We start from the raw sequence: 17665 nt of genomic DNA on the forward strand, positions 1-17665 counted from the left end.
CACCGCGCCGCGGGGCACGCCGGGAACGGCGGCTCCGCCCCCTCCCCCCCCCCACACACACCGCGCCGCGGGGCACGCCGGGAACGGCGGCTCCGCCCCCTCCCCCCCCCCACACACACCGCGCCGCGGGGCACGCCGGGAACGGCGGCTCCGCCCCCTCCCCCCCCCCCCACACACCGCGCCGCGGGGCACGCCGGGAACGGCGGCTCCGCCCCCTCCCCCCCCACACACACCGCGCCGCGGCGCACGCCGGGAACGGCGGCTCCGCCCCCTCCCCCCCACACACACCGCGCCGCGGGGCACGCCGGGAACGGCGGCTCCGCCCCCTCCCCCCCCACACACCGCGCCGCGGGGCACGCCGGGAACGGCGCCTCCACCCCCATCCCCCCCCGCGCCGCGGGGCACGCCGGGAACAGGCCGCCCTCCCCCCTTCTCGCCTTCCCCCCTCCCCCCCCCGCCGCGGGGTACCCTGGGAATGGCGCGCCCCGCCCCGCCGCGGGGCACCCTGGGAAAGACGGGCTCTCCCGCCCCGCCTGCGCTACCCACAACCCGCAGCGCGTCGCGCGGTGCCTGTCGGGAATGGGGGAGTGGGCTGCTCCCTCCCACTCCTTCCCCCCCCACCCCACCCCGTCCCCACAATGCCCCGCGGCCGCCGCCATCGGTGGGCCCGCGCGGACAGCAGTTCCCAGAACCCCCCGCGCGGGGCGGCCAATGCGGCCTTCTCATTGGCCGGGAGGCGGGCGGGCTCGTGGCGTCACCGCGCCGCGCTCGCCCGCCGCCGCGCCCCGCCCTCCCGGCAGGGAGCGCTGCGATTGGCCGCAGCGGGTGGGGGAGGCGGGGACCAACGCGGCGCCGCCATTGGCGGAGAGCGCGGCGAGGGGGCGGGGCCGGCGCGGCGGGGCCCGGCGGGACCACGTGTCCGCGGCGGGGGGGAGGGGCGGCCCGGACGCCTGGGCCCCTCGGGCCGGGCCCCCCCCCTCCTCCCCCCGGGCACGGCGGCCGCGCGGCCTGCGGGCCCCGGGCGCGGCCCGAGCTGCCCGCTGTCCCCGAGGGGCCCAAAGGGGCCTGGGCCGCCGGGGCCGGCGCACCGGGGGGGGGGGGGTCGGATGGATGGGGGAGGGGGCAGGGCCCCATGGGGACAGACGGACGGACGGATGGACGGGGGGGGGGGATAGAGACGGGCAGGGCCCCCCCGGGGACAGATGGACAGCTGGGAGGTGTGGGGGATGGGCAGGGCCCCACGGGGACAAACGGACGGGGGGGGTCACCGGGGGGGACAGACAGACAGGTGTAATGAGGACAGACGGATGGACGAGGTGTGACAGGGACAGACATGGTGTGATGGGGACAGATGGATGGACAGGGACTGAGGAGACTCCTGGAGACGGATGGGCAGACGGATGGGGTGTGACAGGGACACACAGGGACCGATGGGGACAGACGGACAGGGTGTGATGGAGACGGACGGACACACGGAGGTGACGAGGACGGACAGAGGAGGTGTGATGGGCCACACAGGGACTGACGGAGACAGACGGACAGATTGTGACCGGGACAGACAGCCCCACTAGGCGCACTGGGAGCACTGGGCACAGATGGATGTGCTGACTGGGAGCACTGGGGACTGACAGACACTGGCACTGGGAGCACTGGGCACAGACAGACACTGGCACTAGGAGCAGACTGGGAGCATGGGGGACAGACAGACATGCTGACTGGGAGCATTGGGGCCGGGTGGATGCTGGCACTGGGAGCGCTGGGGACAGACAGACAGCTTAACTGGGAGCACTGGGGACAGATGGACACTGGCACTGGGAACACTGGGAGCAGATTGGGAGCACTGGGGGCAGGTGGACAGGCAGACTGGGAGCACTGGGCCCAGACGGACACTGACACTGGGAGCACTGGGGACAGATGGACACTGGCACTGGGAACACTGGGAGCAAATTGGGAGCACTGGGGGCAGGTGGACAGGCAGACTGGGAGCACTGGGCCCAGACGGACACTGACACTGGGAGCACTGGGCCCAGACGGCCTCACTGGGGCTGGGCTGGGGGTCCCCACACCACCCTGCAGGGTTGCGGGGCTGGGGGGGTCCCAGGGCCGGTACCGGTACCGGGAGGGAGGGGGGTCCGGGGGTCCCGGTGCTGGTCCCAGTCCTGGGAGAGGGGCGGTCCGGGGGTCCCGGTGCTGGTACCGGGGGGGGCAGGGGTCCCGGGGCCGGGGGAAAGGGGGGGTTCCCGGTGCTGGTCCCAGTCCCGGGGGGAGGGGGGGTCCGGGGGTCCCGGTGCCGGGGGATGGGGGGGTCCAGGGGTCCCGGTCCCGGTGCTGCCGGGGCTCCCAGTGCTGGGGGATGGGGGGGGTTCCCGGGGCCGGTGCCAGTCCCGGGAGGGGGTGGGAAGGGTCCGGGGGTCCCGGGGCCGGTGCTGCCGGGGGCTCCCGGTGCTGCGGCGCCGCCGGGGCGGGGCGGGGCGGGGCGGGGCCGAGCGCCGGGCGGGGCCGCGTGGCGCCGCCTCGCCCTGCCCCGGCCCCGGCCCCGGTACCGGCGCCGCCCGCACCGGCAGCGCCGCGGCAGCAGCGGGCGGCGGCGGCGGCGGCGGCGGCGGCGGCGCGCGCCCAGGTACCGGGGAGGGCGGGGGGGGGGCGAGCGGGGGGCGCCGGGCGGCGGCGGCGGCGGGATGCGGAGCCGGGGGGGGGGGTAGGACCAGGGATGCGGCCGGGGCCTGCGGCGGGGGGGGGGGAAGGGGGGGGCGGTACCGGCGGGGATGGGGCCGGCGCCGGGAGGGATGGGGAGGACCGGAGGTGCCGGGGGAGGGGGGCCGCGTCCCCCCCCCCCCTCCCCTCCCCTCCCCTTCTCTCCCCTCCCCGTGGCCTCGGACGCCTGGGCCCCTCTGCCAGGCCTGGCAATGGGGGAGGGGGCAGGTGGAGGGGCCCAGGCGTCCGGGCCCGGGAAGGGGAGGAGGAGGATGTACCCCCCCCCCCCCCGCTTGTGCCCTCCCCCGGTGCCCAGGGTGGGGGAAACTGAGGCACGGTGGGGGTTGGGGGGGCCCAGGCATCCGGGGCAAGCATGGGGAGGGCCTTGGGGGAGGGGGCTGCACCATACCCCCCCCCCCCCCCGCTGCCACCCCCTGGTGCTCCCCGGACGCCTGGGCCCCCTGTTTGGGGCTGAGCTGGGTCAGGCCTGAGCCCAAAGGTGTGGGGGATATAAGGGCCCCCTTGCACACGTGTGTGCACCCCGGCGGGTATGTGCACTCCTTGCACACATGAGCACACCCCTCCACGTGTGTGCACCCCCAGCACGCACGTGTGCACCCCTCCATGCGTGTGCACCCCCTGCACACACATTTGCACCCCTGCTTGTGTGTGCACCCCCAGCACATGCATGTGCACTGCTGTGTGTGTGTGCACTCCTTGCACACGTGTGTGCGCCTCTAAACATGTGTTCACCCCAGCACACGCGTGTGGTACTGCTGAGAGTCTGTGCACCTTTGCACATGTGCATGCACCCCTACACATGTGTGCAAATCCTTTGCACGTGTGTGTGCACCCCTACACGTGTGTGTGCACACCCTCAGCACATGCTTGTGCACCCCTGTGGGTGTGTGCACCCTTTGCACATGTGTGTGCACCTCTACATGTATGGGCACCCCTGCAGGTGTGTGCACATGTGTATGCACCCCTACATGTCTGTGCATCCCCAGCACGTGTGCATGCACACATACAGGGGTGCACACTTTGCACACACCTGTGCATCCCGTAATACATGTATGTGCACCCCTATACGTGTGCGCACCCCCAGCACATTCATGTGTGCACCTGCAGGTATGTGCACCCCTTGCACATGTGCGTGCATCCCTATATGTGTGTGCACACCCCCAGCACACATGTGCATGCCACTACATGTGCGGTGCACATCAGTGTGTGCCCCTCTGTGTTGCACCCCCTCCTCACACACGTGTGTGCGCCCTTTGGGGAGCACACTCCCCTGCATGTATGTGCATCCCTTTGCACAGGCGTGTGCATCCCCTGGCACATGTGTGTATGCCCTCTCCTGCATGTGCAGCCCCTTGCACACCCTCGCAGGCCTGTGCCCACTCTTCCACCCGTGTTTGCACCCCTAAGCATGCATGTGCTCCTCTCTCTCACACACACGTGTGCACCAGCACATGAATGCATGCTGTTGCACATGTGTGTGCACCCCTACATGTGTGCATGCCCTTGCACACTCATGTGCACCCCCACATGTGTGCATGCCCTTGCAAGCTCGTGTGCACCTCGTTCTATGCGTGTGCCCCCTTGCATGTGTGCACCATGTGTGTGTATGCCTTTGCACACTCGTGTGCACCCCACATGTGTGCATGCCCTTGCACGCTCATTTGCACCCCGTTGTATGCATGTGCCCCCCTTGCATGTGTGCGCACCCCCACCTGTGTGCGTCCCCTTGCATACGTGTCCCCCCCCCCTTTGCACTCGCGTGCAGCCCGTCGGCCCCGCCGCTGCCCAGCCCCTCCCCATGTCGCGACCGACCCTGTGTCGCGACAGCGCCGCCCCTCCGGAGGCCGCGCGGGGGCGTTCCCGCTCCCCGAGGCCCACGCCGCCTCGGCTCTGTCGCGACACAGCGCTGTCGTATGTCGCGACGTGCCCGCTCCCCCCCCCCGCTTCATTCCCACCCCCCTCCCACCATGCGGAGCGGCCTTGGACCCCGGCGTCCGCGGGCCCAGGCGTCCGGGCGGGGGGGGGGGAGGGCGCGCTCCATCCGCTCTGGTTCCCGGGATGACGTCACCGCGTGACGCGCTGGCCCGGGGGGGGGGGGAGTCTACCTGGGAGGGGGCGGGGCGCCACCCCCACACCTGCCCGCGGCCGCCCGGACGCCTGGGTCCCTCGGGGTGAAGCTAAGCCCCGCCCACGACCCCCCCCCCGGTGACTCACCCCCCTACTAATTTTAGTGATGACCTCATCCTCCGGCTCGCTGTTGCCACGGCAACTCCCCCCCCCCCCCGCAATTTTCGGGGGAGTTGGACTAAGCCTGACCCTCCTCCCCGCCCGGACACCTGGGCCCCCTCCCCAGCCCTGCCTCAGTTTCCCCACTTCCCTGTGCAGCTGGGGGCGAGGGGGGGAGCTGCACGCGTGTGCACAAACGTGTGCCAGGCTTGCACATGCGTGTGCACCCCGTCCAGGGACCCCATCTCTCCCCTACCCTACTGAGGTGCACACGCATGTGCAAAGGGCTGCATAGGCGTGCAAGGGGGTGCGTGCTTATCATAGGGGGGCAAGAGGCGTGCACATATGCCTATGGGTGCACACACACGTGCAAAGGGCAGCACGGCCGTGCAGGCATGTGTCAGGATGCACACGCGGTGGAAAGGGGCACAGAGAGCTGTGCACACACGTGCCGGGGGGTTGGTGTGTGTGTGCAGGGGTGCACACACACATGCAGGCGGCTGCCCACGTGTGCAAGAAGCTGCACGTGCACATAACTGGTGGGGCACCAGAATGCAGGAGTGCCCGAACAGGTGCCAGGGTGGCACACGCGTGCACACGGGGGCACACGCATGTAGAGACGCATGCAAAGGCTCGAGGGGCAGCAGACGGGTGTAAGGGCTGCACACGCATGTGTAGAGGTGCACGCACTGGTGCAAGGGGCTGCACACCGATGCACGGGGATGCACGCAGGTTTAGAGATACCTGCACAGGCACAAGGGGTTGCACATATATGTACAAGAGCTTGCACACGCATGCACTGAGATGCACACAGGTGCAGAGATGCCCACACAGGCGCATGGGGCTGCACACGCATACACAGGGATGCACATGCATGCACAGGGATACACACGCATGCACGGGGATGCACACGCATGCGCAGGGCTTGCACACGCATGCCCGGGGATGCACATGCATGTGCGGGGATGCACGCAGGTGCAGAGATGCCCGCACAGGCACATGGGGCTGCACACGCATATGCAAGGGCTTGCACACGCATGCACGGGGATGCACACGCATGCGCAGGGCTTGCACACGCATGCCCGGGGATGCACATGCATGTGCGGGGATGCACGCAGGTGCAGAGATGCCCGCACAGGCACATGGGGCTGCACACGCATATGCAAGGGCTTGCACACGCATATGCAAGGGCTTGCACATGCATGCACGGGGATGCACATGCATGTGCAGGGATGCACGCAGGTGCAGAGATGCCCGCACAGGCACATGGGGCTGCACATGCAAATGCAAGGGCTTGCACACGCATGCACGGGGATGCACACGCATGCCTGGGGGTGCACGCAGGTGTAGAGATGCCCGCACAGGCTCATGGGGCTGCACGGGCATGCACAGGAATGCACATGCGTGCACGGGGATGCACACGCATGCATGGGGCTGCACACGCATGCACAGGGATGCACAGAGGTGTAGAGATGCCCGCACTGGTGCACGGAGCTGCACACGCATATGCAAAGGCTTGCACACGCATGCACAGGGCTGCACACGCATGCACAGGGATGCACAGAGGTATAGAGATGCCCGCACTGGCGCACGGCGCTGCACACACCCGCACACACACACACACACAGAGACGTGCACGTGTGCAGATGGGGGCCTCGCGCCCCCCCCCCCATCGACACCGCTGTCCCCGCGCAGGGGGGGGCCGGCGGCGGCGGCGGCGGCGGGGGGGGGTCCCCGCCATGGCCTGCCTGCACGAGACGCGGACGCCGTCGCCCTCGCTGGCGCTGGCGTCGGACGGCACGCCGGAGCAGGAGCTGACGCCCACGCAGTGCGTGCTGCGCGACGTGCTGCCCGCCCCCCCCGGCGCCCCCCCATCCGCCGCCGCCGCCGAGGCCTGGCCCCGCCGCGGCGCCCCGCGGCACCCCGACGGCGGCGCCGAGCCGGCGCCGGGCGAGCTGCGCCGCGCCGGGGCCCTGGCGCCCGAGGCCGGGCACCTGCGGTGCCAAGCGGGCGGCGGGTTCCTCGAGGGGCTTTTCGGCTGCCTCAAGCCCGTCTGGACCATGATCGGCAAAGCCTACGCCGCCGAGCACAAGCACCCGCAGGAGGGTGAGGGGCCCGGGGGGCAACGGGGCTGGAGGGGGCAAATAAGGGGGCGATGGGGTGAGGAGGGGGCAACAGGGCTGGAGGGGACAAATAAGGGGGCAATGGGGTGAGGAGGGGGCAATGGGGCTGGAGGGGACAAATAAGGGGGCAATGGGGCGAGGAGGGGGCAATGGGGCTGGAGGGGACAAATAAGGGGGCAATGGGGCGAGGAGGGGGCAATGGGGCTGGAGGGGACAAATAAGGGGGCAATGGGGTGAGGAGGGGGCAATTAAGGGTGCAGTGGGGTGAGGAGGATGCAGTAGGGCGAGGAGGATGCAATGGGGTGAGGAGGAGGCAATGGGGTGAGGAGGGGGAAAATAAGGGGGCAATGGGGTGAGGAGGGGGCAATGGGGTGAGGAGGGGGAAAATAAGGGTGCAATGGGGCAAGGAGGGGGCAATGGGGCGAGGAGGGGGCAAATAAGGGTGCAATGGGGCGAAGAGGGTGCAATGGGGTGAGGAGGGGGGCAAATAAGGGTGCAATGGGGCAAGGAGGGGGCAATGGGGTGAGGAGGGGGCAATTAAGGGGGCAATGGGGCAAGGAGGGTGCAATGGGGTGAGGAGGGGGCAATTAAGGGTGCAGTGGGGTGAGGAGGGTGCAGTAGGGCGAGGAGGGTGCAATGGGGCGAGGAGGGGGCAATAGGGCAAAGAGGGGGGCAAACAAGGGTGCAGTGGGGCACGGAGGGGGCAACGGGGCAGGGATGACGGGTGCGGGGGGGGGGAAAGGGACGGCAGGGAAGTGGGTGCAACGGGGTGCGGAGGGGCGGCGGCGGGCGGGTGCCACGTGCGCGGGTGCCCGCAGACCCCTGGGAGGTGCCCTTCGAGGAGATCCTGGACCTGCAGTGGGTGGGCAGCGGGGCGCAGGGCGCCGTCTTCCTGGGCCGCTTCCACGGCGAGGAGGTGGCCGTGAAGAAGGTGCGGGACCTCAAGGAGACCGACATCAAGCACCTGCGCAAGCTCAAGCACCCCAACATCATCACCTTCAAGTGAGGGGGCACCCCCGCGGCACGGCGGGGCGCGGACGCGGGGACACGGCCGCGGCACGGGGACACGGGCACCTCCCAGGCTTCCATGCGTCGCCCACGGAGGTGCTACCCACACAGAGACATGGGTGCAGGGTGGGCGAGAGGGGGCACGGACGTGCTCGGGGTGGGGGGACGGGGGTGTGGATGGGTGCTCCAGCGCTGACGGGTGTCTGGGTGTCCTGGTGTAGCTGAGTGCCCCAGCACTAATGGGTGCCCAGGGTCAGATGGATGTCCTAGTGCTGATGGGTGCCCAGATGCAGGTGGGTGCCCAGATGCAGCTGGATGCCCCAATGTTGGTGGGTGCCCAGGTGCAGCTGGGTGCTCCAGAGCTGTTGGGTTCCCACGGTGCAGCTGGATGCCCCAACGTTGATGGGTGCCTGGGTGGAGCTGGGTGCTCCAGAGCTGTTGGGTTCCCACGGTGCACCTGGATGCCCCAGCGTTGATGGATGCCTGGGTGGAGCTGGGTGCTCCAGAGCTGTTTGGTGCCTGGGTGCAGCTGGCTGCCTGGGCACAGACGGGTGCTCGTGACGCAGCAGGGTGCCCCTGTGCCGCCGGGCGCCCGTGCACTGATGGGTGCCGCTGTGCCCGCAGAGGCGTGTGCACCCAGGCCCCCTGCTACTGCATCATCATGGAGTTCTGCGCCCAGGGCCAGCTCTACGAGGTGCTGCGCGCCGGGCGCAAGGTCACCCCTTCGCTCCTCGTCGACTGGTCCATGGGCATCGCCGGCGGCATGAACTACCTGCACCTTCACAAGATCATCCACCGCGACCTCAAATCGCCCAAGTGAGCGGGGATGCGGGCTTGGGGCACCCATGGGTGCTGGAGTGGGCCTGGGGTAGGTCCTGATAGAGCTCCCTCCCTGGAGCTTTTGGACGTGATGGTGACCATGGTGGTGGCACGTCCATGATGGTGCCCTGCCCAGGATGGTGTCATCACGGCGCCAGGTCCGTGGTGGTGCCGTGACCGTGGTGGTGCCGTGACCGTGGTGGTGCCGTGCCATACTGATGACAAGCCTGTGGCGGTGCTGTGCCCATGTCAGTGCCACAGCAGTAGTGCGCCCATGACGGTGGCACGACCAGGGCGACGTCACGCCTATGACCATGCCATGCCCGTGCTGGTGGTGTGCCCATCGTGGCTGTGGGCTCAGGGTGGTGTCATGGCCATGCCGGTGCCATGTCCATGGCAGTGTCCTGCCCATAGTGGTGGCATGCCCGTGACGGTATCATACGAGCGGTCATGCCGTGCCCGCTGTGGTTGCGTCCTCACAACGGTGCCATGCCCATGGCGGTGCGGTGCCCGTCATGGTCACGTGCCCATGGCAGTGCCATACCGTGGTGGTGCCCATGGCAACGCCATATCCGTGGCGTGGCTCTGAGCGGGTGCCCCCCAGCATGCTCATCACCTACGACGACGTAGTGAAGATCTCGGACTTCGGCACCTCCAAGGAGCTCATCGACAAGAGCACCAAGATGTCCTTTGCGGGCACCGTGGCCTGGATGGCGCCGGAGGTTATCCGCAACGAGCCCGTCTCCGAGAAGGTCGACATCTGGTGAGGGCTCAGGGATGCTGAGGACCTTGGGGACACAAGGGGCACGGGGGTCCTTAATGACACCAGAGACCTGGGGAAAAGGGCCCTTGCAGAGACAGCAGGGACACTGGGGATGAGGGGCATTGGGTGACACCAGGGGGCATGGGGACATGGGGGACACTGGAAACCTTTTGGGAACAGGGGCAGTGGGGACACCAGGGACACTGGGAAGGAACAGAGATGGAGGCATTGGGGACACTGGGAGGGGGACGGGGGCATTGCAGAGACAGGGATGGGGGGGCATGAGGGGACATCAGGTTCCCCTGCATGGAGAGGGGACACTGGGGGCTCCAGAGCAGGGCAAGGGGGCATAGGGGACACTGGAGGGACCAGAGGGCACTGGTGGGACCAAGGGGACACTGGAAAGACCATGGGACACAGGGTTAGCAGGGGACACGGGTGCCTGAGGTGGCAGGCAGTGGATGCCCGGGGCCCATGGGTGACGGTGCGCCCAGGTCCTTCGGGGTGGTGCTATGGGAGCTGCTCACGGGCGAGATCCCCTACAAGGACGTGGACTCGTCGGCCATCATCTGGGGGGTGGGCAGCAACAGCCTGCACCTGCCCGTGCCCTCCGGCTGCCCCGACGGCTTCAAGGTGCTGCTGCGCCAGTGCTGGTGAGTGGGCACCCGCTGGGGACACGCCGTGGAGAGGGGTCGCACCATGGGCACCCACCTTGGGGAAGCACCACGGGCACCCTGCATGAGGACGTGCCATGTGCACCCTGCAAAGGGACACCCAATGGGCACCCCGACATGGGGGACATCCCGTGGACACCCAACAAGGACACCCTGCTATGGGGGACCTTGCCATGGGGCCATCTTGCCCATGGAGGACCCACTGCCCATGGAGGAACCCTTGCCCTAGGGGACATGCCTGTGGGGCCATCTTGCCCATGGAGGACCCACTGCCCATGGAGGACCCCTTGCCCTGGGGAACATGCCCGTGGGGACATCCTGCCCATGGAGGACCTGCCATCCATGGAGGACTCCTTGCCCTGAGGGACATGCCTGTGGGGCCATCTTGCCCATGGAGGACCCACTGCCCATGGAGGACCCCTTGCCCTGGGGAACATGCCCGTGGGGACATCCTGCCCATGGAGGACCTGCCATCCATGGAGGACTCCTTGCCCTGAGGGACATGCCCATGGGGCCATCTTGCCCATGGAGGACCCGCTGCCCTGCTGCCCATAGAGGACCTCCTTGCCCTGAGGGACCTCCCTGTGGGGCCATCTTGCCCATGGAGGACCCCTTGCCCTGGGGGACATGCCCACGGGGCCACCTTGCCCATGGAGGACCTGTTGCCCATGGAGGACCTTCCTGCCCTGGGGGATGTGCCCATGAGGACCGTGTGCGAGGGCTGGTCACTGCACTGCGGCACCCCACCCTTGGGCACCCCGCATTGCACCTTCCTCGCCTGCGGTGCCGAAACGCCCCGGCGCCCAGCGCCCAGCGCCGTGCCCGCTCCCTGCAGGAACAGCAAGCCCCGGAACCGGCCCTCCTTCCGCCAGATCCTGCTGCACCTCGACATCGCCTCCGCCGACGTCCTCTCCACCCCGCAGGAGACCTACTTCAAATCCCAGGTACCCCCTGCGCCCCCCAACCCCGGGCACCAGCGCCCCTGGGGCACCCAGCACCCCGCAGGGGATTTATTTTGAATACGGGGGACCCCGATGGCTGGTGCCAGCGATAGCCCCGTGCCCGCGGGAGCCGGGGTCCGGGGTAGCCGGTGCCCAGTATATCCCAGTGCCCGGGGCAGCGGTGCATGGGGTAGCTGGTGCCCAGTATATCCCAGTGCCCAGGCTACTGGTGCTCAGGGTAACCAGTGCTTGGTATAGCTGGTGCCCGATATATCCCAGTGCATTGGGTAGCTGGTGCCCAGCGTATCCCAGTGCCTGGTGCAGCCGGTGCCTGGTATAGCCAGTGCCCGGTGTAGCTGGTGCCCGGGGTAGCCAGTGCCAGGTGTAGCCAGTGCCCACAGTAGCTGGTGCCTGGTGTAGCCAGTGCTCGGTGCAGCCAGTGCCCAGTGTAGCCGGTGCCCACGGTAGCTGGTGCCCGGGGTAGCCAGTGCCTGGTGTAGCCAGCGCCTGCGGTAGCCGGTGTCTAGTGTAGCCAGCACCTGATGTAGCTGGCACCCGGTGTAGCCAGCGCCCACGGTAGCCAGTGCCTGGTGTAGCCGGTGCCCACAGTAACCAGCGCCCATGGTAGCCGATGCCTGGTGTAGCCGGCACCCAGTGTAGCCAGTGCCTGCGGTAGCCAGCGCTCATGGTAGCCGGTGCCCGGTGTAGCCGGCACCCGTGGTAGCTGGTGCCCATGGTAGCCAGTGCCCGGTGTAGCCAGCGCCTGCGGTAGCCAGTGCCCGGTGTAGCCAGTGCCCGGTGTAGCCAGCGCCCGCGGTAGCTGGTGCCTGGTGCAGCCAGTGCCAGGTGTAGCCAGCGCCTGTGGTAGCCGGTGCCTGGTGTAGCCAGTGCCCGGTGTAGCCGGCGCCCGCGGTAGCCGGTGCCTGGTGCAGCCAGTGCCCGGTGTAGCCGGCGCCCGCGGTAGCCGGTGCCCGCCCGCCGCAGGCCGAGTGGCGGGAGGAGGTGAAGCTGCACTTCGAGAAGATCAAGTCGGAGGGGACGTGTCTGCACCGGCTCGAGGAGGAGCTCATCAACCGCCGGCGCGAGGAGCTCCGGTGGGGCCGGCCGCGGGGCACCGGGGACACCGGGGGGTGGCGGCGACGTCGGGGGCACCGGGGACATGGGGGCATCGGGGCAGTGGGGGGAGCCGCACACGGGGAGGGCTTTTGGGCGCCCCACGTGCCTGTGCCGTCCCCCGTGCCCTGCATGCCGTGCTGTCCCCACGCCGTGCCACCTCCGTGCCGGGCCTGTGCCGGGCCCGCCGTGCCAACGTCGCGGTGCCCCTGCGGTGCCAGGCACGCGCTGGACATCCGGGAGCACTACGAGCGCAAGCTGGAGCGAGCCAACAACCTCTACATGGAGCTCAGCGCCCTCATGCTGCAGCTGGAGCTCAAGGAGAAGGAGCTGCTCAGGTGAGCGGGCGCCTGCGGGCACCCCTGGGCCACCTTTGGACCACCCCGTGACCACGTCGAGCCCACCCCACAGCCAGGCTGGGCCCTTGGCCACCCCATGCCCATGCCAACCCCGTGTCCATGACATAAGTACGAGGTAACCACCACGAACCCATCCTATGTCCAACCTGGGCCCTTGGCCACCCCGCGCCCATGCCAACCCCGTGTCCATGACATAAGTACGAGGTAACCACCGTGAACCCATCCTATGTCCAACCTGGGCCCTTGGCCACCCCGCGCCCATGCCAACCCCGTGTCCATGACATAAGTACGAGGTAACCACCGTGAACCCATCCTATGTCCAACCTGGGCCCTTGGCCACCCCGCGCCCATGCCAACCCCGTGTCCATGACATAAGTACGAGGTAACCACCATGAACCCATCCTATGTCCAACCTGGGCCCTTGGCCACCCCGCGCCCATGCCAACCCCGTGTCCATGACATAAGTACGAGGTAACCACCATGAACCCATCCTATGTCCAACCTGGGCCCTTGGCCACCCCGTGTCCACGCCAACCCCGTGTCCATGCCCTGAGCACCCCGTAACCACCACGAACCCACCCCTGGTCCAACTTGTGCCCATGCCTAAGCCATGCCCATGTCATGAGCACCCCATAACCACTATGAGCCTGCTCAACACCAACGCGCAAGCCCACCCCATGCATATTCTGTGTCCATGGCCCCCCCCCTCAAAAAAAAAGCACCCCTAACCTCTGCAAATCCACCCTACATCCACCCCGGGCCTCTGTCCACCCTATGGCGACCCCCGTGGCCCCTCTCCCCACATCCACGCCCACCCCATGTCCTTGGCGGCCCCTTTCCCAACTCGCCCCTGGCACGCAGGCGGGAGCAGGCGCTGGAGAAGCGCTACCCCGGGCTCTTCAAGCCGCGGGCGCCACGGGGGCTCCTGCACGGCAACGCCGTCGAGACCCTCATCAAGAAGCGCAACGTGCCCCAGAAGCTCTCGCCCCACGGCAAGCGGTGCGCCCGGACGCCTGGGTCCCTCGCGGGGGGGTGGGCGGGAGATGCCGGAGCTCTGGGTCCTTCGGGGTGGGGGATGCCCGGACTCCTGGGTCCATTTGGAGGGCGGTGGGTGCTGTGGTCTGTTGGGGTGGGATGTTCTGCGGGCCTGAATGCAGGGGGACCTTGGGGGAGGGGGTGTGCCCGGACGCCTGGGCCCACTGAGGAGGTGGGGGGCACGATGCTGGAGGAGGGAGGGGGTCTGGATATCGGCATCCCTTTGGGGGGAGGGGGTCTGGGGGCCCGGACTCCTGGGTCCCTTTGCGTGGGGTGAGATGGGGAAGGAGGGTGCCCTGGTCTCTGCTGGGGCATGGAGGAGGTTGGGGGGGGGGGCCCGGACGCCTGGGCCCCTCCCACCGCAGCCCTGCTTTTCTCCCCCCCCACCCCCCACCAAAACCAGGCCGGACATCCTGAAGCCGGAGGTGCTGCTGCCCAAGCTGGACGCGGCCATGGCGCAGGTGGCCCTGCCGGGGTGTCCCAAGGGCCCCCCCTCGCCCGGGCGCAGCCGGCGCGCCAAGGGCCGCCACCGCAAAGCCGGGCCCCGGGGGGGCTGCGGCGAGCCGGGCCCCGAGGCCGGACCCCCCCGGGGACCCCCGCCAGCCGCTGCCGCCGCCGCCGTGGGCCCCGACCTCCTGGGGGGCACCCTAGAGGCTGCGGGTGCCCCCCCGGCCGCAGCGCCCGGCGCGGGGGCCGGCGACGAGGCGGGCGCCCAAGGGTGCCCCCCGCCGCGGCCCCCGACCCCCGGCGAGCCCGAGCGGGACGTCGGAGTCGCCCGGGGGGGCAAAGCCGGGGCCGGGCAGCACCTCACCCCCGCGGCGCTGCTCTACCGGGCCGCCGTCACGCGGGGCCAGGTGAGCGAGCCGGACGCCTGGGCCCCTTCTGGAGGGTGGGGGTAGGTGGGGTGCGGGGGGGGGGGTCAACCCCTGGGTCCATCCTGTCTTGGAGTGGGGGTGGGGGTGTTGCAGGACGCCCCCGGGTCCCTGCTGGGGCGGGGGGGGTGGTGCTGGGGTGGGGGGGGGACCCCAGCGCTGCGCTCTGTCCCCAGAAACGGGGGGTCTCGTCGGAGGAGGAGGAGGGCGAAGTGGACAGCGAGGTGGAGCTGCCCCTGCGGCAGAGGTGGGTGCTCCTCTCCCCCACCCGCCCTGGCCCGGACGCCTGGGCTCGCTCAAGGGGCTGGGGGTGGGGGGGCAGGCGGCCGGTTTTCGTGGGGGTGGAGCCAGGAGGCCCTAGGGTGTTGGGGGGAGGTTGGGGGGGGGTCACCAGGACACCTGGGTCCCTGGATGCCTGGCATGGGTGCAGGGATGGGGTGAGGATCAGGACACCTGGGGGTCGCTCCTGGGATGGAGATGGGTGCAAAGGTGGGGAGATGGGTGCTAGGACACCTGGGGGTCGCTCCTGGGATGGAGACGGGTGCAAAGGTGGGGAGATGGGTGCCGGGACACCTGGGGTCACTCCTGGAATGGAGATGGGTGCAAAGGTGGGGAGATGGGTGCCAGGACACCTGGGGTCACTCCTGGGATGGAGATGGGTGCAAAGGTGGGGAGATGGGTGCCGGGACACCTGGGGGTCACTCCTGGAATGGAGACGGGTGCAAAGGTGGGGAGATGGGTGCCGGGACACCTGGGGTCACTCCTGGAATGAAGACGGGTGCAAAGGTGGGGAGATGGGTGCCAGGACACCTGGGGTCACTCCTGGGATGGAGACGGGTGCAAAGGTGGGGAGATGGGTGCTAGGACACCTGGGGTCACTCCTGGGATGGAGACGGGTGCAAAGGTGGGGAGATGGGTGCCGGGACACCTGGGGTCACTCCTGGGATGGAGATGGGTGCAAAGGTGGGGAGATGGGTGCCGGGACTCCTGGGGGGTCACTCCTGGGATGGAGATGGGTGCAAAGGTGGGGAGATGGGTGCCGGGACTCCTGGGGGGTCACTCCTGGGATGGAGATGGGTGCAAAGGTGGGGAGATGGGTGCCGGGACTCCTGGGGTCACTCCTGGAATGAAGACGGGTGCAAAGGTGGGGAGATGGGTGCCAGGACACCTGGGGGTCGCTGCTGGGACAGAGATGGGTGCAGCGGGGTGCCCGGACACCTGGGTCCTCAGCATCCCCCTCCCCACCCCCAACCCCCCCACCTCTAGGTGGCCCCCGGGCATGAGCAAGCGCCAGTCGCTGTCGACCTTCAGCTCGGAGAACTTCTCGGACGGCGACGGCGACGGCGACGGCGACGAGGGCCACACGAGCGAGCCGTCGCACAGCGCCACGCCGGACGTGGGCAGCACCAACACGGACGAGCGCCCCGACGACCGCTCCGAGGACCTGCTCTCGCAGGGCTCCGAAATCCCCCTGGACGCGGCCCCCGCCGCCGAGGGTCCCGGCCGCCGCCACGGCGGCCACAGCCCCAAGGTGACGGCGGGGTGGGGATGGGGGGGGGGGGTGGCGGGGGTCCCCAACCCCGCCGACCTCTGGGGTTGGGGACCGTGGGGAAGGGGTGCCCTGAGTGTCATGGGGGCGCCCCCCCCCCAAAAGGGGGTGTGTGTGGGGGTCTCCTATGCACCCCACCCCCCGCCAGGGCCCTCAAAAGTGGGTGCAATGGGGAGGGGGTCCCCTGAGTCCTCTCCCCCAGGACAGGGTATCAAGGGGAAGGGGTCCCCCAGGGCGCCCCCTCCCCCCCACAGGACTAGGTGCCATAGGGAAGGGGTCCCCCAGCCCCCCCCCCCCCCACACACACCTAGACTGGGTGCCATAGGGAGGGGTCCCCATGGGGAGGGGGTCCCCAAAGGTCCCCCAAGGATGAGGGGCCATGGGGGGGGGGGAATCCCCCAAATCTGGTGCTACAGGCTGCTATCTAACCCCCCCCCCCAATTTCCACCCCCCCCCCCGCAGGTCTCCGAGGACTCGGACTGCGACAGCGCGGAGCTGGACCACTCGGGCAGCGGCGAGGGGCCGCCCCGGCCCGCGGCCCCCCCCGCCCTGTGACCTGCCCCCCCTCCCTTCCCCGCACACCCCCCCCCCACTTGTACAGCCCCAAATATTTATATAAATATCTATCAATCTCTACACAAAGCTGTGTGTCGCCTCTGCACCTGGGGGGGGCTGCTGGGTGTTATTTTGAGGAGTTTTCAGGGTTTTTTTTTGGGGGGGGAAGGGGGGAAATGCCAACGGATACTGGTTTACTGGTTCCCATTAAGGACCAGTTTGCATAGGGCACTGGGCCATGAGAGGGGGTTACTCAGACAGGAAGTATGTCCCCTGTCCCCCCCCCCCCCCCAGACACAGGGATTTAGGTTGCAAACCAAGACCCATCTTCCCATTACAGACCAGTTTGGGAGGGGGGGGCCACTAGAGCCTCCCATTACACCCCCCAAAGGCAGCCCAAGCCCCAGAGGCTGGGAGCACTGGGCCCACACTGGGAACCACCCCCCCCCCCTTCCAGCACAGGGCTGGGGCCCAGGGACTGAGGGGTTCAAAGAAAGACGGAGACAGGCAGATCCATTAACCAAAATATCCTCCAGTTTCTATTCACAAGGAAAAGCTCCAGTCCATCTTTTTATTATTTTTTTTTTGAAAAATTTCCTGACGTTACAGAACTAAACTGAAATGTTTCTCTTCCACTCTTACATTTCATGACAAACAAACTTCATGAGCCGAAAAAAGGGGGGGGGGTGAGGGGAAAACAGGAGGAAGGAGAGAGGGGGGAGAGAGAGAGAGAGAGAGAGAAAGCTTTATAAAACTAAGATCTGGGGCTCAGCGTTTTAACAGCTGAACAGAGAAAGGAATTAAAATGCTGTAATTAAAAAAAAAAATGAAAACAAAACAAAACAAAAAAAAAAAAAAAACCAACAAACCAAAAACCTCATGAGTGGCCGCGGAGAGCATGGAGGAACCGAAA

At 68.2% G+C, this 17665-nt stretch overlaps 1 protein-coding gene across 1 annotated transcript; it reads left to right on the forward strand.

Moving 5' to 3' along the window:
• The first annotated feature begins 6674 nt into the window (after window positions 1-6674).
• On the forward strand, window positions 6675-16797 carry MAP3K12 (mitogen-activated protein kinase kinase kinase 12). The gene is made up of 13 exons (XM_062597170.1): window positions 6675-7047; window positions 7883-8066; window positions 8697-8888; window positions 9496-9654; window positions 10149-10307; window positions 11164-11272; window positions 12254-12363; window positions 12604-12720; window positions 13603-13740; window positions 14180-14630; window positions 14825-14895; window positions 15915-16179; window positions 16660-16797. The coding sequence occupies exons 1-13, from the start codon at window positions 6681-6683 to the stop codon at window positions 16750-16752; spliced, it is 2415 nt and encodes an 804-aa protein (XP_062453154.1). The 5' UTR covers window positions 6675-6680; the 3' UTR covers window positions 16753-16797.
• The last annotated feature ends 868 nt before the right edge of the window (window positions 16798-17665 follow it).

This window comes from Rhea pennata, chromosome 29, assembly GCF_028389875.1.
Source record: "Rhea pennata isolate bPtePen1 chromosome 29, bPtePen1.pri, whole genome shotgun sequence".
Taxonomy (NCBI): domain Eukaryota; kingdom Metazoa; phylum Chordata; class Aves; order Rheiformes; family Rheidae; genus Rhea; species Rhea pennata.

Coding starts and splice junctions, on each gene's coding strand:
- MAP3K12 (XM_062597170.1), top strand. CDS start 6,681: ATGGCCTGCCTGCACGAGACGCGGACGCCGTCGCCCTCGCTGGCGCTG. Junction 9,655..10,148: donor TCCGAGAAGGTCGACATCTG/GTGAGGGCTCAG, acceptor CGGTGCGCCCAG/GTCCTTCGGGGTGGTGCTAT. Junction 12,721..13,602: donor AAGGAGAAGGAGCTGCTCAG/GTGAGCGGGCGC, acceptor CCTGGCACGCAG/GCGGGAGCAGGCGCTGGAGA.